At 37.5% G+C, this 23,510-nt stretch overlaps 1 protein-coding gene across 6 annotated transcripts in view; it reads right to left on the bottom strand.

Annotated features, from left to right (window-relative positions):
* The window catches only part of LPP (LIM domain containing preferred translocation partner in lipoma), a 679,775-nt gene that overhangs the window by 376,380 nt on the left and 279,885 nt on the right, over nt 1-23,510 (bottom strand). For all 6 annotated transcript variants that reach the window (XM_079766429.1, XM_079766432.1, XM_079766430.1 and 3 more), the window contains one exon: nt 2,247-2,359. In XM_079766429.1, the coding sequence (XP_079622555.1) occupies nt 2,247-2,359 (113 nt within the window). The remainder of the gene's footprint in view (nt 1-2,246; nt 2,360-23,510) is intronic.

The following is a 23,510-nucleotide window of genomic DNA, read 5'->3' as shown; positions in this document are numbered from 1 at the left end:
AGAAGATAAAAATATCGATGACAGAGAAACATCAATTTACTGCCTCCTACACACCTACTACTGGGATTGAGCCTACAGCCCAATGTGGAAACAGCAACCTCTTGGTGCATGGGATGAAGCTCAATCCACTGCGCCATGCCAGCTGGGCAGAGAAAAAAAAAAAAGAATCTTTTGAGATTTAGCCTAGGAACTTAATTTCAACTGATCAATTAAAAAAAAAGGCATCTTCTATTTCCTAAGATCTAGTATATGAAAATATACCCTCAAAAAAAAAAAAGAAAGGAAGGAAGGAAGGAAGGAAGGAAGGAAGGAAGGAAGGAAGGAAGGAAGGAGGAAAAAAGAAAGAAAGAAAGAAAGAAAGAAAGAAAGAAAGAAAGAAAGAAAGAAAGAGAGAGAGAGAGAGAGAGAGAGAGAGAGGGAGGGAGGGAGGGAGGGAGGGAGGGAGGAAGGAAGGAAGGAAGGAAGGAAGGAAGGAAGGAAGGAAGGAAGGAAGGAAGAAAGAAAGAAAGAAAGAAAGAAAGAAAGAAAGAAAGAAAGGAAGGAAGGAAGGAAGGAAGGAAGGAAGGAAGGAAGGAAGGAAGGAAGGAAGGAAGGAAGGAAGAAAGAAAGAAAGAAAGAAAGAAAGAAAGAAAGAAAGAAAGAAAGAAAGAAAGAAAGAAAGAAAGAAAGAAAGAAAGAAAGAAAGAAAGAAAAAAAGAAAGAAAGAAAGAAAAAGGAAAAACCCAATGGCTCATTCTCGCCTCTCCTACTCAAAGTCCTTCGTTAGGTGTCACCTTACCAGTGAGGTCTTCTTGACCATGTAAACCCTGATAGGTTGTATCCTATACCCTTTCCTCAACCCGTAGAACTGATCCAATTCTAATATACTTTGTATTGTATGTATTTTATTTACTTCTACCTAGTTTTACTAACATAAAGTGTCACGAGAGCAGAACCCTGTCTTTTTTTGTTGTAGAATTCCTAGTGGTATTAGGGTGCTCACACAGAAGCACAGAAAATTCATTGAATGAATGAATCATTTCTTCCTCTATCTCCCCAAACCCAAAAATGTAGGAGAAAGAAAGATAGATAATGGACCAAACTATTTAAGGGTTATTTCCTAATGCTTTTCCTCTTTAAAACTTATTGTGAGAAAATTTAAACATATAAAGGTAGACCAAATAGTAGAATAAACCTCCAGCACCCAATAATTATCAACTCATAATTAAACTTTTTTTTAACCTATATTCTAACTAAATCCCTACTCTTATTCTTTTGAAACAAATATCAAACACCATTTCACTTCTCCTCAAATATTTCTAATGTTTCTCTAAACAGGGGTCCTCAAACTTTTTATACAGGGGGCCAGTTCACTGTCCCTCAGACCGTTGGAGGGCCAGACTATAGTTTTAAAAAAACTATGAACAAATTCCTATGCACACTGCACATATCTTATTTTGAAGTAAAAAAAACAAAACTGCAAAAACACCTGCATGTGGCCCGCGGGCCGTAGTTTGAGGATGCCTGCTCTAAAAGGTAAGAACTGTTGTGTTTTTTTCTTCACCCTATTGGAGTAACCACATCACCCCTAAAAACTAACAATAATTATTTGATTTTGTTATTTAGGTTTCCTCCCTGACATGAATAGAAAGCATTTGGCTGCCTAAGTGGTGGCAGGTGGTCACCAATGCCCCTACATGATCACAGGCTGAGAAGTACTTCTAATGCTGCTCCCTACTCTAGCCAAATACAATCACCAGTCTCTGGAGCACAACAGTTGTATATAATCAATACATTGTGTAATGTGCATCGTGGACCTCACTCAGAAGAGAAAATCCTAAAGACATTTGCTGCTGCTTTTGCTAGAAAGATACCGCTGACCAATTAGGACCTAGTGACCAACCAGAGCCTTAAAATATCAGCCTTACTCAGGTAGAATGCAATGTTTGTGAATAAAGAAAAAAAGGCAATAAAATATATGGTTGTGTGTCGCCAGGAAAATAAGAACATGTGAACTTCTCAAATGACATTCCTAAAACATGGCTTTCAGTTTTGAAACAAATGAGTAGGTGAAAGGATTTCTAAGGCTTGAGAGTGCAAGCTCTGAGAAGCTTGAGTTGGGTGTTTTGCATTAAGATGCCTTAGCTTTTTGTGTCATAAAGCTCTCTGTGGGCTCTGGATAAATGTATACCTGCCACAAAAACAATCACTGAATTCATGAGCTTCCTAGCGTGGCTGATAAACATGACTTCAACCACAGATCTTACCTGTGCCCTGAAAGAACCTTCATCTAGGGGTGGTGGAGGAGGGAAGTTTCCAGAGCCAGATGGAAGAGTACCAGGATCATCTAGAGGTGGGGGTGGTGGTGGAAGAAAATCACCTACAGAAAGAAAACACAAACATGAAGTTACTATAGATGCAATCTTATAAGCACTCTTCAAAACACACATTAGCTGGCATTTTGCTGCTTGTAATTGGCATTGACACATGATCTTTTCCCTTGCATAACAATTATTCCCTATCCTACTTCTTCTCACTTTAATTAGTAGCCTTGACTTTCTGAAGATGGAGGACCAGATTTTATATTTCTAAGTGACATCAAAGCTACTCTATAGGGGTCAGGGACATTTAGCCAGAACAAGGAAGGTTGTTGGGGTGGTGGATTATTGCAGTATATAAGACTTGATCCTTACTCACAATAAATTTTCTCTCAAGTAAAGGAGGAAAATAATAAGTACACAAGTGAGGATAATAAAAGATGAAATTTATTAAGATGTGCAAACAAACTCTCCAGGAAGCTAAGATGAAGGAAAGCTTGTGTCCAGGTGGAGAAATGAAGGCTTTACCAAACATTTAAATTGTCCCTGAAAATTATGATGTAGAAAATAAGTCCACTCTACACAGAGAGAGGGATAAAAAAATAAAGATTAAAAAACACACACACACAAATTTAGATACTAGAGAACACAGAGCAAGTAACAATACAGCATAGAGAAATGTAAAATAAACTAGTATGTTACAAAAATTAGAACAGTGACAAAATAAGCATTTAAGTGTGTTGTACAACCAGCAAAGAACTTGAATTCTATCATGCATGCAATGAGGATCCATCCAAGATTTCTGAAAAGGAAACACTTGGTTGCAATATGATTTACTAAAGACTAATCTACATGCAGGGAAGATTTTGAAAAACTTGGGATAAGAAATATTGATTTGGAAATCTATATGAAGTCCAGGTAGGAAATAATGAGGCTTTAGGACACTAAGAAGACCCAACATTGTGACCAACAAGCACAGCGCATAGAGTTGTTGGAAGAATGTTCCTAGTCTCTAAGATTTGAGATGTCAATATATATCCAAGAGCTCTGTGGATTCATGGTATAGAATATTTTTAAATACTCTGCAAGAAATTCTATTAGGAAAAGAAAATGCCCATTATTTTTTTCTTTTATTTTACTTTTCTTTATATTAAATTTATCGGGGTGACACTGGTTAGCATATTTCAGGTATACAACTCCACAACACATCATCTCTATACTGTTGTATGTTTACCACACCAAGTCAAGTCTCTTTCCATCAAAATTTATTCCCACTATACCCTGCTCTATCTTTTAAAAATAATATTTTAATGCACCGGTAGGTGTGGACAGAAGGAGAGAGACATGCACAGTAGGCATAGTCCTAGGAGTCAAATGTGTGAATAGGGTTTGAAGGTCAGGATGACTGAGTGCATTTATTCATTTGTTCATTCTACATACATTTATGAGGCACCCACTGCATGCAGACTGTGAAAGTCCTGGCCCCTCAGGGTGTACCATCCAGTGAGGACAGCAGACACATTAGGGAACAGGCAAGGAGCTCTGGGCATATGGGAGCCATGAGGATGCAGAGTAGGGGTCCCCAGCCAGCCTGTAGGAGTCCAGATGCTTCCTGGGAGAGGAGATGTCTGAGCTGAGTTTTGAAGTTCAGAGGAGGGAGCATTAGTATAGAAGGAGAGGGGAGATCTCTATTAGTTCTCAAGCCTAGAGTGATGACAAAGAAAGCAAGAGGTGGGAGTGGGGGGCGTGGAGGGAAGAGGCCACAGCCAGGGGGATGGGGACACAAGGAAGGATTGACCCAGACCTGGGCAGGGAGCTAGGTACTCTGGAGGGAGGAGACTTTTAAAAAAGGGATATTCCTTTAGAATATTACAAAAGAAATGCATGCATAAGGTGACAAATAAAATGTGTCTAAAGAAAGTAGATGACTACAAACACTTAAACCTCCTGTAGAAAAATCATAATAATATCAATGGAGCCACTTTAAAATGGAGCCAGAGCTGCCATCCAGGAGGAACTGTCTGGCAGGTCCTATGCCACAAATTTTCAGAATGTTAAAACAGGACAAAATAACCTCTGCACTGTGCCTAAAGCAATGCTATGCCCTAAAGAACTGTTTGCAAGGATAACAAGAAAGCAGATATTATGACTACCTGCTGATAACTATGGCACTGAAATTTTTAAGTTGTTTAAAATTAGCATCACTATGTTAATTTTATTGTTATCTGCACCAATAGAAACACATTCCTTTCTATTGTTATCTGCACCAATAGAAACACATTCCTTCTATTGATGTAATTGTTTCCCTTCCCTTTCTCATAAATACCATTGCCTTTGTCTCCTAACTGAAACATTATTTGGGCTTCTGCCTGAAGTATGCTTCCTGAATAGCTATTCTTTGATCTCAAATAAATTCCTGTTGCAATAAATAAATAAATAAATATAATATAATATAATATAATATAATATAATATAATATAATATTTTAGATGTGATGGGAAAATTCTTTACTTTATTTATAGATAAGTAGCTGTTCCTTACATTTCAGCAATTTAACACTTAGTCATGGGGCAGCAGTTGCTATCACTCAGTGGGTTGCTTTTGGATAGTACCAAAGCATTACAACTTAAATCTTCAGAAAAAGGAAAGTCAAAATTGAACAGTGGAAGGGTGGTAACTGGGACTGGTTGGTCTGACACACCTTTCAAATGGTTCACATGGGTTCCATTTACCCTGTAAATAACAATCTAGGAGCTCTAGTTTCCCACCATATTCAGACCACCAAGCAGTCAAACACTATCTTTAGAATACTCTGCTTTTTGGACTCTTGCTATGCACAGCATGCTAAGATGTTCATCCACTACCTCTCTCACCTACAAAACTCTCTGATGGTTCTCAAACTTTAGGGTTCATTGGGATCTCTGGAAGGTCTTATTCAAACATAGATTGCTGGGTCCCACCCCCAGACTTTCTAATTCAGTAGGTCTGGGGTAGGACCCAATAATTTGCATTTCTAAGAACTTCCTAGGTGATGCTGATGCTAATGGTCATGGGACCACACTTTGAGAAACACTGCATTAGGCAAAGTAACACATCGTTATTTCTACCTTAAACCCCATAGGATTAGTAAAGTTCAAGGATATGTGTCATAAAGAAACATTTCTACTTCTCTTACCCTTCTGAGTGTACTCATTTCAAGATATAATTTGTCCATAGCCTTATTAGGATTATAAGTCTCATAAACCTTTCATAACACCACCCAGTAGTTCTAAACATTGCCTACAAACTAGAGTTACCATGAAAGCTTCTCTATAGACACTGAAGCCAAAAGTCCATCTCACCCAATTCAATTAAGATCTTGGGGGTAGGGGAGGGGATGGGGAGGAAGAGTCAGATGCCAGTATTCCTTTAAAACTCAGGTGATTCTAGTGTCCAAGCAAGACTGAGAAACTCACTACACCTCATTTGGCCAAACACTGCACTAAAAAAAATATTATAACATCTATTAAATTGTCACAACTCCTTTGAAAAGTCATAATAGCATATGAGAAGAATGCAAACAATGAGATCTTAAGTGATCAGCAAAAGAGAACAAAGTTGATGGAGACGTGACAACTAAATGCTAGTTCACAGCCTAATTTTCAGGTTCAAATGTCCTATCCAGACCTACGTCTCCTTTATACCCAACATTAAAGATTTCTGAGCATTTTCTTCAACTTCAACAAATCCTATTATGTCACAGAGAACTGTCAGCATTAAACAGGACCAGAACCGAATGATGCTTGGAGATCATAGTACAAAGGTAGAAACAGACCCACAAAATCCACATGAACACTCCCAAATTGTCACAGAAAATTAGTCTATGTGTATAACAAACTGCCTATCTCTGAGGTTCCTCCCAATTATATCCTTCTTACCTACGTTTCTGTCATAGAATTAAACAGTGAAGCGAAGTTGATGACACTCCAGGGAGGGTGAAAAGGAACAGAAAAAAAAAAAGGAATATGTATATATATATATGTGTATATATATATATATTTAAATAAGTAATTTGTAAACAACACAAATCTAGACTATATATTCTAGGAAAAATTAGGCACATTTTTAAAAGCCCTAGTGATAACTCCATACTAATAATCTGTTTTATTTTGTTCAATTATAAATTTTGACCAAAGTGTTCAGTTGTCCAAGTTTTTGTTTGTTTGTTTGTTTGTTTTTAGACAATCAAAGAGCATCTGTCTTAGATGCTTAGGTGGTAACTCTCCCAGAGAAAAGCAGCTAATCAGAATCAGTTGCAATACCTTCCAACTAACAATGCTAAACTATAGACCTTCAGGTTAGTGCACTAACCTGAAATGGAACTCCTGGACCCTGCATATCACAGGAGCATGAACAAAACAAATAGGCCCGCCAAAAAGAACAAGCATCAGGCAACTGGGGCAGTGCAGTGATAAAAAAAAATCTGAGATAGAAACATTTGGTTTTAGAAGAAGTAGTGTAGTCACAGACAGATATCTACGAACCTGGCTTCCTCTTTACCCTTTCCTCACCACTAAAAGCCTACCACATGCAAAATATATTTATTCATCAATTATCAGGTTAAATGGTTTACTCAAAGTTATACAGCTAGTGAAATACAGAGTTGGAAATGGATCCTTCCTCTGCCTTGGTGAAAAGCTAGAAAGAATCATGCTTAATTTCCTCCAGATCATCCCATATTATTCAGCTAATGTTTAATTTATTATTATTATATATTTTGTTTTGGGTGCTAGAGGAAGCACCACTAGGCAGTTAAAAGGTGAGTTGGGCAAATGAAGTATTATATCCCTGATTCCCAAATGCTACTTTGTGTCAATTCACTTCAAAAATAGCCCGTTATGCATACCATTAACTTGAAAAGGGAGTTAGGAAAAAGTCCTGATAACCCAACATATTCTTCCAAGCTACCCTCTCTAGTGCAGAGGTAAAATGTGAGTGGCCCTGACAAGCAGAGGTGGTGCGCTGGCAGTCCTGAGTTGTCAACCACTGCAATTACCCTAGTAACATGGATTGGGCATATATGAAAGGCACATGAGTACAGAGCTTTCTATCCCTTCATGAATAAGAGCCCCATTGGAAGAAGAAAGAAATTACAAGAATTTACCAGCAAAGAAGATGGTAGGGTACTGGTTCTGTGTGATTGAAGTGGAAAAACATAAAAGAGCAATTAAGCTCAAATCGTCAACTAAAGTCTAGATTCATTTACTATGGTAAAAGGGAAATAAAAGGCATCATTCTCTTTCTTCTTCATTCAAACATCCATGAAAACCTATACACATACACAGGAATGTAGATGGCAGCTCCTTTCTGCCTCATAATACAGCTCTCTCATGGCATCTCTAACACTTGACTGTATTTATGGGCTTATGATCACTCTCTCCTGGTTAGAACTGAAGCTTCTAACAAGTAGGGCTTGAATGTTCAAATCACCAAGGGGATCTGTATGACTTGCAGACTCTGATTCAGCAGGTCTGGAGTGGGCCCAGGTGTCTGCATTTCTAACATGCTCTCAATGAGGTGGATGTGGACCCATGCACTTCACAGGGAGAAGCAAGACTCTAGGGATCTCCTGGTTGGTTATCTAACTTTCTTACATGGAGAATGTTTGGTTGTTTAAAGAAAATCTAAACTTTAAGGTAAATATAAGTGAAATCACTTAGGGGCTCCTCAAATTAAGAATTTAAATTATGAGTGCACAAGAGATTGGGTTGGAATACACACACAAAAGTGAAAAAACTAATTATGGTGAGCAAGTAGTAAACTTTAAGTAAAGCCAGTTTTTCATTTCCATCAATAGTGACTAAAAGAGAAAGGAAATATGTTGGAAAGAAATGAGTACAAAATTTCCAGGCCAAAAATTTAACATACAAATCCCAGTTCTTTCCTTAGGAAAAGGCAATGCCACCATCTAAGGTTCAATTTCCTCACCTATTAAATGAAGATAATGATACTCACTTCATGGTGTCACTCTATGCATCAAAGCAGTTAAAACAGTAACTTTGAACCTTTTTAACCCCAAAACCATGATAATCCCCCTAAGGCAGTGATGGCGAACCTATGACATGCGTGTCAGCACTGACACACGTAGCCATTTCTGATGACACGCAGCAGCTAAGGCGGCCGCATGCCGAGGATGAAACATTTGCTGCTCCTGAGGATGAAACATTTGCTGCTCCTGAGGATGAAACATTTGCGACTAGAGTCTTGGAGTTAGAGTCTATGTTTCATCCTCCCCTATTAGACACTCTGTGCTGGAGGTCTGTAGGCCAAAACAACAGAAGCCCGGCACAGAGCGTCTAGTTCTGGGACTTCCGGTTAAGCCGGGATCTTTGCCCTCACTTCCACCGGCAGAGCAGGGAGCAGCAGAACCCAGTGAGGGACGCATCTCTGGGGGCCCTGCCATTACCAGTAACCAAATAACAGTTAACCACAGCAACCATTATCTACTGTTCTGGGGTGTCATGGATTTCTAATCATTACTGAGATAAGTGAGGGGGAGGCTGGGAGAGGCGAGGGTTTGTGGCATGCTATGGGTGCCATTTCCAGCCATTAGAAATAGCAGCAGCTATTTTAATTCACATAAGGAACACCATCTTGCTCCATAGTGCAGACTCCATTTCATCACTATTACTGTTGTGCATCCTTATTAACCCTTATTTCTGCTTATTAACCCTGCCCTTTCCTAAAAGACAGTTATATGCACCATTTTGTGGTTAGTTAGGCTAGTTAACCCCTAATTGCCTGCAGGCCTAACAAGCTATCTATAATTCTATCTTCTGCCACTGCCCCCCTGATGGAGAACCCAAAAAGTAAAAAACTAAGGTTAAGTAAAGGAAGTGGTAGTAGCAGTGGCCGACCATTTCAAGAGACATAGACCGAGATGTATGGCTTTATAGAAAAAAAATGGCAGATCATTTTGCGTTCTATGTACTGAAACAGTAGTAAGCTGAACGTGGACTATAAATAGACATTTTGAAACTAATCATTCCCAGCTCTTGGAAAAAAGTGAGGATGAAAAGAAGGAATACATTTCCAGGCAGCTACACCTTTATAAGAGCCAATCTAATTCCATCCTTAAATTTATGAAAGGCTCTACAAATTTAACATTTGCAAGTTTGAGCATTGCTCACTCTATAGCTCAGCATGGAAAAGCTCTCAGAGAGGGAGAATTTATTAAAGAAACTCTCCTAAGATGTGCACCAGTTCTATTTCACGATATGCAGAATAAAGATACAATTATTAAGAGAATATCTGAGTTACCACTCAGTAGAAATATCATAAAAGACCGAATAATGAGACTGAACACAAACGTACAACAACAATTAAAGAGAGACATAAGGAAGTGTAAATATTTTTTTATCTCTCTTGATGAAACTACTGATGTCACATCACATGCTCAGTTGGCCATTATTGGTTGATATTCTGATGGTCTCAAAATGAGAGAAGAGTTGATAAAGTTAGTATCAGTGTCAACAAGTAAATCAGGAGGCGAAATATTTAAGGTTGTTATACAAACATTTCGTGACCTAAGCATTGATATCTCTAAAGTTGTGTCAGTGACGACAGATGGGGAACCAAATATGGTGGGGGGAAAAGTCAGATTTGTCAAATTGTTTACAGAAGCTATTGGACATCCGATTGTGCCTTTTCATTGTATTATCCATCAGGAGGCTTTATGTGCCAAGGCAGGATTCACCGACTTAAACGACTTAATGTCAGTTGTTACAAAAATAGTTAATTTAATAGCTGCTCGCCCCCTTCACAAGCGAGAATTTTCGGCACTTTTACTGGAGGTTGATTCCACCTACAGTGGACTACTGTTGTACAATAATGTACGATGGCTGAGCCGAGGCAAAGTTCTTGAGTGCTTTGTGGAGTGCTTTGAAGAAATTAAGGTATTTCTTGATGATAAGGATCTGGGAAACTTTCCCCAGCTTAATGATGATAAGTGGGTCAACACCCTGATGTTTTTTACAGATCTCTCTCTTCATATTAATGAACTGAACTTAAAGTTACAAGGTTTGGGCAAAAGTATTGACGTTATGTTTGGATACATAAAAGCTTTTGAAAGTAAAGTTAAAATTTTCAAGTGAGATGTAGAAACTAAAACTTATAAGTATTTTCCTCGAGTAACAAAGTATTTTGAGAAGGCCAGTGCAGCTGTACAAAATGAAATGGAACTCTTGCATATGAAGTACCAGCATGTTTTAGACTCATTACTTGACCAGTTTAGTGATAGATTTAGTCAATTTAGAAGTCTAGAACAGACCATGAAAATAATTAAGTATCCTGATGTAGTAGTCTACAGTAGTTTGGAATTAAATGGTTTCCAATGGATGCAAATTGATGATTTGGAGATGCAACTTGCAGAATTTCAAGACAGTATCTGGGCTCAGGTGTTTGTCGACTTGAGGTCAAAGCTTGAGAATCTGGAAAGGTGCCGCTTGGAGAATCAAGAGGACTGCCACTACGAACAGGAAATTTGGAGTGCCTGGAACCGACTACCAGACACTTTTAGCACCCTGAAAAATATAGCAATGGCTTTACTCACAATTTTTCCCTCTACATACTTTTGTGAGGCCTTATTCTCAGTGTTAAATAATATCAAAACCAACAAAAGAAACAGATTGATAGGTGAAGTTAGTAGTGCTTGCTTGGGCCTGAAGTGTACAAAATACCAACCTTCAATTGAAGATTTAGCCAATGAAATTCAGCAACAAAAAAGTCACTAATAGGCAGGTTAGTTAAAGAATTCCCCCTCCCCCTCACTTTTCTTAGTTCACGGCACCCCACACAAGCTAAATAATATCAAGACCAACAAAAGAAACCGACTGACAGATGAACAAAGAAGTCACTAAGCAGGTAAGTTAAATATTTAGTTTTTGGTTTATTAAATACAATTATATGTAACAATTATACATTTATGTTATTTAAACTATAAATATCGCGGAATAATGTTTTTTCCTCAAAGTGACACACTACCCGAGTTATGCTCAATTTTTTGGTCAAGTTTGACACACCAAGCTCAAAAGGTTGCCCATCACTGCCCTAAGGTGATTGGTTTATGTCACAGTTAAAGCATTTTTCTCATAATTAGAGGCTATTCATTACAAAACCAAGTAATTGAAGACTTTATTTACAACTAGAGGCCCAGTGCATGAAATTGCACGAGACCCCAGACCCGCAGCACCGCTACAGGAGCGGGACCCCCAGACTCCACCATGCTACTGTGGGACCCCAGACCTGCCACGCCACGAGACCCATCAATGCACCTCTGGGTGACCGGTGGTTTGGTGGTTATAGCGTTACAGCCTCAGGCCTTTATAATATAGATTTCACCCTCAACTCATCTTCAGTTTGCATGAAAACATAAAGGCCACCAAGAAAACTACACCAGAAAGTACATTGAATGAAATATTTTTAAAATGAAGCACTCAAAGACATATATACATATATCTTGTATCATCATGGAGTATCTTTTAGATGGATTCCCAATAAACTGTTAAAAGCAAGTTGCCTGTAAGAAAAGTATAAATGTGCAATTGGGAAACAAGAATAGCAGAGATACTTACTTTTTGTTACTTATATCAATTTTTAATCTATGGCTATTTTACTTATTTATGATTTTAAAATAACACATACACACAAAACAAAAGAGAAATTTTCAGTACCTAGAAATGTGTCATCTATAAATGTTAAATATAATAAGGTTTTAAAAACCACCAGGAAACACTGAAATATGACAAAGTCAATAAACCACTGAGGATAAGTCCCATTTAGTGCATGACTTCTGAGTCCTTGCAACCTATTTATTATGCATTGGTTATACCTAAAAATATAAAAAGAATTTCCCTGATTTACCCAACATGTTTTTCGTATTAGAGATAGGGTAAAGCACTTGCTTATTCATAGAGCCAAAGCCTATACACCATCTCAGTGTGAACACAGACCTCTGTCCTAGAGAAAGACTAAACACTATTAATACAGCAGCTCCTGTATTCCCATTTTGTTCCTGTTCCCTGAGAGTGCAGCCCCTTTGAGAACTCTCTGGGAGAAGTAACAATTTTCTGGGTAAGGCTGGGCATTCCTGGTTTCCTGTCTTCACTGTCATCAAAATAGCAACAGTACATCCTCCCTTAAATGGCACATCTTCATCTGTAAATGAGAAGACATGTGACCCTGACCAAGGAACTTGAATTATTTAGTTCTCACACTAGATATTTTTGGAGTTCAGGTTTTTATTATACATAATTATATATTAGAAAATGAACCTTTCTATTTTTATTTTGTGCTGTTTAACTAAAAAAACAAATTGTTGATTCTGATAGTACTTAATTTTCTAAGCAATGACATTTAAATGAAAGGGCTAAGATTAAAAATAGTGATAAAACACCATACTGATGATGGCACAGAAAAATCAACATATATGTATATATACACACCCAGGATGTCCCCAAAAAAATGTTAACACACTTAACAGCTGATAGCTCAATAGATGTTTATTTTTCTTTAGATTTAATCCTTTGGAGTTAATAAATTTCAAAGTGTGTATACATTTTTTGGGACACCCGGTATATAGGAGTATTAAAGATAAAACTTTTCTCAAGAAGAATAGGCAACAGTTATCTAATGTCTTAAAAATACACATATACTTCTATTCAACAATACCATTTTTAATAAATTATCCTACTAAAGAAGTAATTGAAAAGTATACAGAGAAGCATGTCAACACATCTTTATCATAATAAAATATAATCAAAATAATCAGAATGTTCCATTGATAAAGTATTGATTATAAATCAATTGTAGTCAGTCAAACACTAGAAAATCATGCAGTCATTAAAATGATGACATTGATCTAGATCTGACATCTATTTCTTCACTGACTGAGTGCTTTCTACATGTCAGGCATTATTTTAGACACTAAGGAGAAGCCAAACTAATTAACTAAATAAAATAAAAAAGTGCTCTTATACTCTATCAGGATGAGAAGAATACTTAAAAGTAAATTAAATATATTTAATATAGGTGATAGGTACTACATAGAAATATAGAGCAAGGAAGGAGGAAGAGCCTGCGAGGATGGTGGTGAAATGCTGCAATTTTAAAGAGAAAGATTTGGAAGTGCCTCACCAGGGTGGCACTGTATTTGAACAAAGACTTCACTCTAGTGAGGGGATGGGTCATAGAGTACCTGGAAGCAGAACATGAAAAGCTTTCTTAAATATTATCATGTGAGGAAAAATGTGGCTACTGAGTGGTATTTATAATGTGGTCCTTTTTTAAAAAAAAATATGCTGACAGTGGCTGTCTACAGCTTGTGCAATGAGGAGTTGATTTTTTAATCCCTTCTCTTTCGGGTTTATTTGTTATACAATGAATGTGAATTACAGGCATGCATTTATTAAAAAATCAAAAGGAAGATGCTTTGAAATGAAGTATAGAATCTACTCAAAACTAGTGTTTAATTTTAATGCACCAGTGTATTTACCCAAGCCAAAATGTAATGTCTCCGTCATCTTTCTAAATACCATAGCTTAAAATACTATGAAATTCTCAAATTAAAAGCAAGAAGAATTACTATCCTAAAGTAGATAAAATCTCCCTGATTTTCAAATGGACAATTTCACTCTACATTAGCTAATGTAGAATACCCTAGATATTCATTGAGTTCAACAATCCTCATGTTTAACCACAAGTTAGGAGTCCGTATCAAGGCGAATCACCTTAGTGCATTGCATCTAACCATACTCTATTTCTCTATCACACAGTGGTTTCCATTTGCTGAAAAACAAATTATATTCCTTAGTTAAAAACATTGAAGGATTTTCAAATAATATAAATTTAGGACAGTCTGGACTAAAACCAAATATTATTTATTTGGTTCTACAAATGGACTAAAACCAAATATTATTTATGAATCCACTAAGTGTCATTTGTCTTACAAAAACATGGCAATTGCTACCCAAAAAACAAACCACATCATTGAATACCAAGTATGGGCATTCAAAATAAATAAAACAACGAGTTAATCCTAAGCATCCCTCTTCTACCAGTTATTGAGATATCTTCAGCCCAAATACCAAAAAAAAGAGAAATTCTTTTAGTTTAAAATGAAATAGTTTTTAAAAAATCAATGATATGGAAAGAGAATGAGGCCATAGTCCATAGTGACAAAAAATCTTAAATCTACCATTGAAAAATAAGCTGGCAAACAAGTATCAATGTATTGAGAGACTATTCCAAACATACCTCATTATTGAGGGTTGGGGATGGCTGGAGAGAGGTCAATGAGGGGTAGGAAAGGAGACATATGTAATACTACATATAATACTTTAAACAATAAAAAATTTTTAAAAACCTCATTATTTTAGAGATTGGGCATGGCCTTGGGGTGGCTATTAAACCAGAAGCTTATCTTCTGTCCAAAGATGGTGATGAAGCTTGAGGGAGTATGATTTTACAATAAAACTTCTTTAAGTAGCTCATTTCATCACTTATTTCATCACTGCTATATCTAGACAGAGTGAACCATCCTCTGAGGTCTTAACAGTATTTATTTCCCACAAATTATCTTAGAAATTCCTTCATATCCTCCAGGAATTTTAGAGAGTAAGATCATCTCCCATCAAGGAGAAATGGGAATGGAGGAGGAGCAATAAAATGAAGAAAGAAGAAGAAGAGATGGCACATACACAAAATCTCAACATGTTAGTCCTTGAAGTGCTGAAACATATCTGACTTTTAACTGAGGGTGTGCATCAAAATCTCATGGGGCACTTTATAGTACTATATACAATCAGGCCTCACTGTACAATTCTTAAATCAGAATATTTGGAGTTGAGACATGAACACAAGCATCTTGACAAGCTTCCTGGATGATTCTGATGAGTAGCCCTGGTTGAGCATCACTGACCTCCATGACAAACAAACTAAGACTGAGTAACTATTCTAGATTAAAGAAGATAAGGACATACAGCAACTAAAAGCAACCTGTGATTCAAGATAGGAACCTTGATCAAAAAATGGATATGAGTAGGAAAACTGATAAAATCTGAATGAAATCTATATATTAGCAAGTAGTTTTGTGTCAGTATTAATTACCTGGTTTTGGTAAATGTACTGTGATTATGTAAGATATCAACATTTAGTAAACTAGATAAAGGCTAAATGAGAAGCATTTTTCAACATTTGTGTAAAGTTTGAAATTATTTCAGATGAAAAGTCAAAAAAAATTTTGAGGAAAAACATCATTGACCTAGCCCAATAACTTTATTTTAAAGATGGGGAAATTTTCATTGTGGTAAAGTGAAACAATCAAACAGTATAGAGCCATACCAAGAATCCCAAATCTCCTATCTTCTAGTTGAGGACACATTTACCATAGTCCATGTCAGATTCAGTGTGATAAACTGAGACCTCTCAGGAAAGAGGAGGAAACTTGTTCTACCCCTACAACTTCAGAAGACTATGAAGAAGAGAAGAGATTCTTACTAAGTAGAAGACTTGAAATAGATGATCAGGAGCACATGGTGCATCTTCAACAAAATCCAGGCTGAATGCATCATGGATTGGCCAGTGGTCTTAGCCTGAGGAGTAGCAGCAGTGAAATCCCACAAAGCTTCCTTTCACCCACTGCTGGAACCTGCTCCCCTGCCTCAGAAAACTCTTGAGGAAGAGTATGGCTATATGGGACCAGTGACCTTCTGTGATTTCTCCAGTCTTCATCTTTTAGGCACAAATGCCTTCAAATTCTCACTGCAAAACTCTTGTTACTATTTATAAAAAATGATGCCAACCATTACTCACTCTCCTTCAACCTTGCCATTTCATGGAGTCTGGGGCTTAGCAAATGCACAAATGCTTTAAAAATAATCAGACACTCATTTAATTTCAAGGTGGTTGTTTTTTGGCATGTACTTTTTTTTTTTTTCCAAAGGAATACTGGAGCTGACAGGTACTTGCTCTAAAAATTTACTTCACCACCTGCTAGCTGAAATATTGCTTTCATGGATTTATATTGTATTAAAAGGTCACTGGCTGTTTAAGTCTTAAACTGTTTTAATCATTCTAAAAGTCTCTTAACAGTAAGAAAAGGAAGCTCAGAACAAACAGCAGCAGGGACTCTAATTAAAAGGACCAATTCATCTAATTTTATTTGGGGTTAATTATTCAGGATTCACTCTTTGATGTGTAAGGAATAGCAATTAGTAATTTTAGTGATTTGAGAATCAGTGAAGGTGTAATCAGTTAAAATGAGTGAGTGTTTACAACACAAGTTGGTGAATTAGTCTCTCTCAGCTGGAGAACAGGAACATTAGGCTCCAATAGATCAAGGCTAAGGATTTCAAACCCTAGTAATAACAGTAATTTCAAAATAAAACACATGTCAGCAGCATCGAGCATTCTGTTTACTCTTAGCTATGGCAAGGCACAGGAGCTTCATGAAATTACCTTTAATCAGATCTCCATCTTTGCCACTGTCTCCAATCACTTCCCTCTATTTGGCTCTTGCCACCATGGTAACCATAAATGCATCACATTAAAAGAAGCAAGACTAAATGAACATACCATTTATAAGCAACTTAATATCCAGAATAATAATGGTACTCATTTATTTTATGTCTACATCTCTGATTGATAGTGGGGCATCTCCACCTGCACCTCTATCTGGGTTTTTGCTCAAAACTGAATTTAAATACCCTAACCCACAGACATGCTTACCTAGTCTTGTATCCTCTATTTTTCTGTTTACTACATTATAATTTTCCCAATCACAAAAGGTTGGGAGAAAATCCTTTTCTCTGTTTTTGTCCAACCATTGGCATAGAGTAGAGCAAGCTATGTTAACTTACACCAAACTATTCAAATCCATTAACTGCTCCTCAATCCATCTCTACTGCCACCAAAACACTTAATGCCTATATATCTCTTATCTACACTTAAGAAACATCCTAAAACATTTCCATTCTTACTAACATAGCCCTTTCCAACTAATTTCATATATTGTTGCCAGATTGAAAACTCCCATTGGCCACCAAATAGCCACAACAATCTTGAAAAAGAGGGGCTATGTTTGAGGACTTTCCCTTTCCTGATTTCAAAACTCACCACAAATCAAAACATTGTGGTGCTGGCATAAGGGCAGATATATAGACAAATGAAATAGGATAGAGAGCCCAGAAATGAAACCTCATCACATGGTCAATTGATTCTATGGCAACAGTGCTGGAGTTGTAGAGAAAGATGGTTTGGAAGCATTAGACCTTTGACAAAAACCCCTGCTCCGGGCTTCCCAAGATGTACCAGGACCTCATGCTAGATAGGCAGAATACTGCAACAGGATGGGTCTCCTATGAGGAAGTGAAGAGCAACTCCACAGACTCAGTTCACCCTCCTGGAATGCTCCGCTGCCTAGATTCTTTGGGATTACTGCTACAAACAGCAACATTGGGAGGTTTGCACTTCAGAGGACTTGCTTTTGCTAAGCCACCTACCCAGTAGTCTGCCTGACTAGCTCCCTTGACTCCAGGAATTTGTTCCCTGACCTTTTGCTTCCCTGACTCTAAGAATTTGCTCTGTAAGGACTTTCCTCTCATTTCTTCATATTGGAACCCAAGCTATTCTTGGAGGCCCAGGTCACCTGCCAACTCTACACAGTGTTCCTTGGCTGCCCTTTGACAAAGGCATTTCCATACCTCTGACCCTTTGTAGCATTTTTAGAGTATATTCACAGTATATCTTGTTGAGAATACAACAGCCATTTGCCTTACTATCCCCTGTGTTCCTAGAGGGCACGTAGCATATATGATTCATAACTCTAGCCCAACAGCACCTTTTCAATACCTCATGAACTGAGAAGGAGAAGAGTTAAGAAAATATTTGCCAAGTGGGTATATGGATGAAGTATTGACAACTGCAAGTTGAATCCCTGCCCAATAAATGATTCTTTGAAGGAAGAAACTGAGAAGAGTAGAAACCAATTTCAAACTATGTGTATGTATATGGTGTGTGTGTGTGTGAGAGAGAGAGAGAGAGAGAGAGAGAGAGAGAGAGAGAGAGAGACGGGGGGGAGGGGGAGGAAGAGAAAGAAAAGAAAATGGAAGGCTGAAAAAGAGAGACTCCATTGAATTGAATGGAGAGAGAGAGAGAGAGAGAGAGAGAGAGAGAGAGAGAGAAGAGAAGAGAAGAGAAGAGAAGAGAAGAGAAGAGAAGAGAAGAGAAGAGAAGAGAAGAGAAGAGAAGAGAAGAGAAGAGAAGAGAAGAGAAAGAAAAGAAAATGGAAGGCTGAAAAACAGAGACTCCATTGAATTGAATGGAGAGAGAGAGAGAGAGAGAGAGAGAGAGAGAAGAGAAGAGAAGAGAAGAGAAGAGAAGAGAAGAGAAGAGAAGAGAAGAGAAGAGAAGAGAAGAGAAGAGAAGAGAAGAGAAGAGAAGAGAAGAGAAAGAAAAGAAAAGAAAATGGAAGGCTGAAAAACAGAGACTCAATTGAATTGAATGAACATACCCATGGAAATAAAATCTACAAACAAAACACACTCTTGACTTGAATAGTGACTCAAGTAACTTAGATGTATAAAAGAATTTGCACTCAGGTATTAAAATACATCACTTCCAGTCACACCTGAACCATTTACTAGCTGTATGAACTTGGGCAAATCATGAAACTTCTGAACCTTATTTTTTTTTTCTTTGTAAACAAGAGTAACAGCACTTGTCTTTATATTGCCCAGGGTAAATTTAAGAATACTTTTTTAAAAAATATATTTTATTGATTTTTTACAGAGAGGAAGGGAGAGGGACAGAAAGCTAGAAACATCGATGAGAGAGAAACAAAGACCAGCTGCCTCCTACACCCCCCCCCCACTGGGGATGTGCCTGCAACCAAGGTATATGCCCTTGACCGGAATCGAACATGGGACCCTTCAGTTCACAGGCTGACGCTCTATCCACTGAGCCAAACCGGTTTTGGCAAAGAATACTTTTTAAAAACACAATGTCCTACATAAAGTATTTTTATTGTGAGATGATTCTCTATGAGACTTAACCATAAACCTTTCTTCACTTTTAGAAACTCAAATACAAAATGTAATCATTCACTGAGCATATGATATAGTCTTAATATGGCTCTTCACATACAGTGGTTCCAAAGAGTTGGGGTAAAGACAAAGAGAGACAAAAAAACATAAGAGTATAATAAAACAATAGCAAATGAAGTCCTAGCCAAATAAATAAATATTGTACTCTTCCCAGAATGTTTAGAAATCTTGGAAAGAAACCACAGAAGGAGCCCTGAGGTGGCACTAACTTGGCACATCATGTGCTTCTGCAACTGATTAACCCGACATTTCCTTGGGTCCGGGAGTATTACTGGGTCACTTTTTCTTTAATGGACAAACTGTTCTTGAACACTTTGCAAGACATAAACAAGCTATTGTGAATGAATCAATCAAAGAGGACAGTTTTGTCCTCAAAATCCAGTGAAATTGCCAAGTCAAAACAACCACCACCACAAGTAGGCAGTCAGACAAACAAGAACATCCCAAAAATCCCAATGCCCTTGCTTAGCTCTGGATTTGCTTTCGCAATGCTACTCTATAAATCCACACCCCACATCTACAATGGGCAAATCCCACTCCATAGCAACTGTCAGAAGGCCTCCAAATTCTATTGGATGCTTATCTTCCATCAACTAATATTTTCTGAATTAGAAGAGAGAATTCAACAAGTAATCCCTTGAAAATCAAGTTCTGTCTCTAGGGAAGCACTCCAAGAAAAACCTCATTCTTTGTATTTCATTCACTCTGCTTTCTTTACTCCCTCAGATTAGGAAGTCATGTGATGGAAGACGGTCCCAAACGCAAAGTTTGTGACATGTTCTGGGCAGAAGTTCAGGCACCTTGTTATTTTAGCAGACCTGATCTGGCTGCCCAAAGACATAATTTAGCTGAGTGAGGAACTCGTCCCCTCCCCCTGCTTCATTTGGCCAGCTGCCTGGGAAGGTCTTTCATTCCAAGGCAATGGATTTATTGCTCTCTTTTATTTCTCCAACAGTAGTTCCAGTCCTCTGAATTTCAAGTTCAGTGAGCTCAGCCTTGGCATTCAAGGATCTCATGTCTCATCCTTAAGAGCATTTGTCCCAGGTCTGTTTGCCAAGGACATGGTGGCAGTTCCTTTCATGGGTCTTGAGTCTGCAATATTATGCTTCTTTTTAAAAACAGACCCATCCCATCACTTGAGTTACCACTCCGAGTCCTATAGGGACTGTCATGGCTTAACTGGCACTAATCATAAACTCACAAAATTATCAGATTAGAAGGGAATTAGAATGGAATAAAGAGCTGCTGTGCTAGACTTCAGGTCAGCAAACAATGGCCAAATTGTCAAATCCAACCCATTTCCTGTTTTTGTAAACAAAGTTTTATTGGAACACAACTATAGTCATTAACATATTATAATCCATGGCTGCTTTTGTGTCCTGTTGGCAGAATTGAGACTTTCTGAGCAGCAAAACCTAAAATCTTTTCTGTTGGGACTTACAAAAGTTTGTCAAATCTGATCTAGTCTATGAATTCATTTTATATGTAGAAGAATGTTCAGATTTAGTCTGATTAAACAAAGTTCCTATGGAATTTTCAAAGCACAATAACTAGGGCAGTGCTGGGGATATACACACAATAAATACTGGTTATCTTGTGTCTGACAATAAATTCTATGTTCCTTCAAAGTGGAATAGTACTAAAATTATTTTTTTAAACAACATTGTTGCCCTTGAGAAATCCATTGTCTAGAGGAGAGAAATATAAACAGATAACTTCAGCATAGTATTTTGTGCATTTGTTTTCTATTGTTGCTGCAACAAATTACTATACACAATTATTTAAAGCAACACAAATTTATTATCTTACAGTTCTATAAATAATAAGGCTGTCATGGATATCAATGGGCTAAGATCAAGGTGTAGGCAGGGTTGCATTCTTTGCAGGAGATCCTAAGGAGAATGCATTTTCTTGCTTTTTAAATTTCTAAAGCCTGCCATCACTCCTTGGCTTATGGCCACCTTGTTCCATCTCCAAGGCCAGCAAAGTTATTGAGTTCCTTTTCACATCATTACCTCAAAGTCTTCTTCTTTCTCGACTGTCCACTTCTAAAGACCCTCGTGATAACAGATATTCCAGGATAATTTTCCTATCTTAACGTGAACTAATTTAGCAACCTTAATTCCATCTGCAACATTAATTCCCCTTTGCTGTGAAACCCAACATATTCACAAGTTCTGGAGACTAAGGCAAGGACATCTTGGAGGTGGGGGAGTCGTGAGAGGACTACTACGCTCACCACATGTGCCATAAAGAAGGGAAGTGTGTACAGTGCTGTAAACCTCAAAGGACAATTCATCAGTACAAGAGCATGACTAGACAAGAGCAAGAGCTCTTTCACAGTACAAATTTTCTGGAGTTTCCCATAATTTTCTAAAAATCCTATCATATTTCAGGATATTTTAAAATTATTTTAATTTAAATATAAAGAAAGACTAGCAACCTGCCCACAAAGAACACAGCCAAGGCCTAGAGAAAGTTACTTCATCTCTCTTAAGTTCATAAACAGGATAAAATGTATTAGTGCAGCTTTTTTGTGATGGTCTATGTGCCAATGCTTTAAAAAGTGGGGAAGGGATATTAAAATCTATTTGGGAAAAATAAATACTATGAGTTCACCGAAAAATGGGAGCATTAGACAGCATATACCTGAGATGATGAAAACATTTAATTTCAAGTATATTTAGCTCTTTAGACAAAAATATAACTGAGGCTAAATGGAATAAAACTATGAGCTTTCACAGCTTTTATGACGGAGAAAACGTATGTTTATTTGGAAAAAATATGAAATGCTTCACAGGAAAATTAATAGAGAGAGAGAGAGAGAGAGAGAGAGAGAGAGAGAGAGAGAGAGCAATTGCACTTGTAAATCCTGAGTCACAACAGTGAAAAGTGAATTGCCTGGCTTGAGAATGTGTACATGCCCAATAACTGGAATTATGCATGTAGAGGCAAGAGGACTACTTGATGTGAATATCGTAACAGAGCTATAAGCTTTATTAATTCCAGAAACATGGAAAATAGATTGTAAGGGCCCTTTCAACACTGATATTTTATGATTCCATAATTCAAAGTACAAGGGACAATTACTGAGAATAAGTGACTCAGGTTTCTTTTTAATGGGTATACTCAGAACCCCCACCACATGCCATGAAGGGACAGTTATCCTAACAGCAAATAGGTGCTTCCCAAGGATAGGATGTAAAAATAATTCTCTAGGCAAAATCAGGCAAAAAACAACTTGCAATGTGGATAATACCTCTGTCTGACCTTAACTCCCATGTCTCACTGTCCCATTAAAAATGAAGCTTTTTATATTCAGAATGTCCCCAAAAGCTCTATTCTTTCCACTCTCAGGCCATAATTATTCAAAGAACAAAATGGGTGCTCACCTAGAGGTATGAAGGGTATCACCTAGGCTGTCAATTCTTGCAAATCCTACCCTCTCCTATATCTGTAAACTTGCTTAATGGAAATAGCATATTCTCTTTGACTTAATAGCTGTAAAGATCTAGTAGAAACATTTCAAAATATGTGAGGACTTCCCAACCTAGCCCTTGTTAACTGAGATGGAGGTGATGCAACAATATTTCTTAAATTAAGGTGTACACATTTCTACCCTTTACAATAATAAAAAAAAAAAGTAAAATACCAAATTACCAAGACGGAAAATTCCCACCGTAAACAACTAGAGCTACCCAGGAGAGAAAAACAAGACATCTAGTCACAAGAGCTAAATGCCCTCCTGTTAAGAGAAAATATCCACACATTCCCACGCAGAACTCTTTCCTTGTGAATAGAGCTAAAGGTTCAGGAAATAGTTTTATAGAGACATTATATTACCTAGACAAAACTGAACCAGATTATGTTTGTTTATTAGATTGTGGCTTTAGACACATTGTTCATTACTAAGAGCTCTTGACATGAGCAGACACACACATTCTTTGGAATGAAGGCTTTTGTGAGAGTATTTTATGGTACTTAGACTCTTGAAAAGACTTATAAAAGCTGTCACACCAGAGGATTAAACTCAATCTTTGGGGCCACCACATTAGGAGGGTCCAGTTCACTTCAC

This window comes from Cnephaeus nilssonii (assembly GCF_951640355.1).
Source record: "Cnephaeus nilssonii genome assembly, chromosome: 3".
NCBI classification, from domain to species: Eukaryota; Metazoa; Chordata; class Mammalia; order Chiroptera; family Vespertilionidae; genus Cnephaeus; species Cnephaeus nilssonii.
Note: the sequence above shows the minus strand (reverse complement) of the source record. Positions and strands in the feature narration are given on the sequence as shown.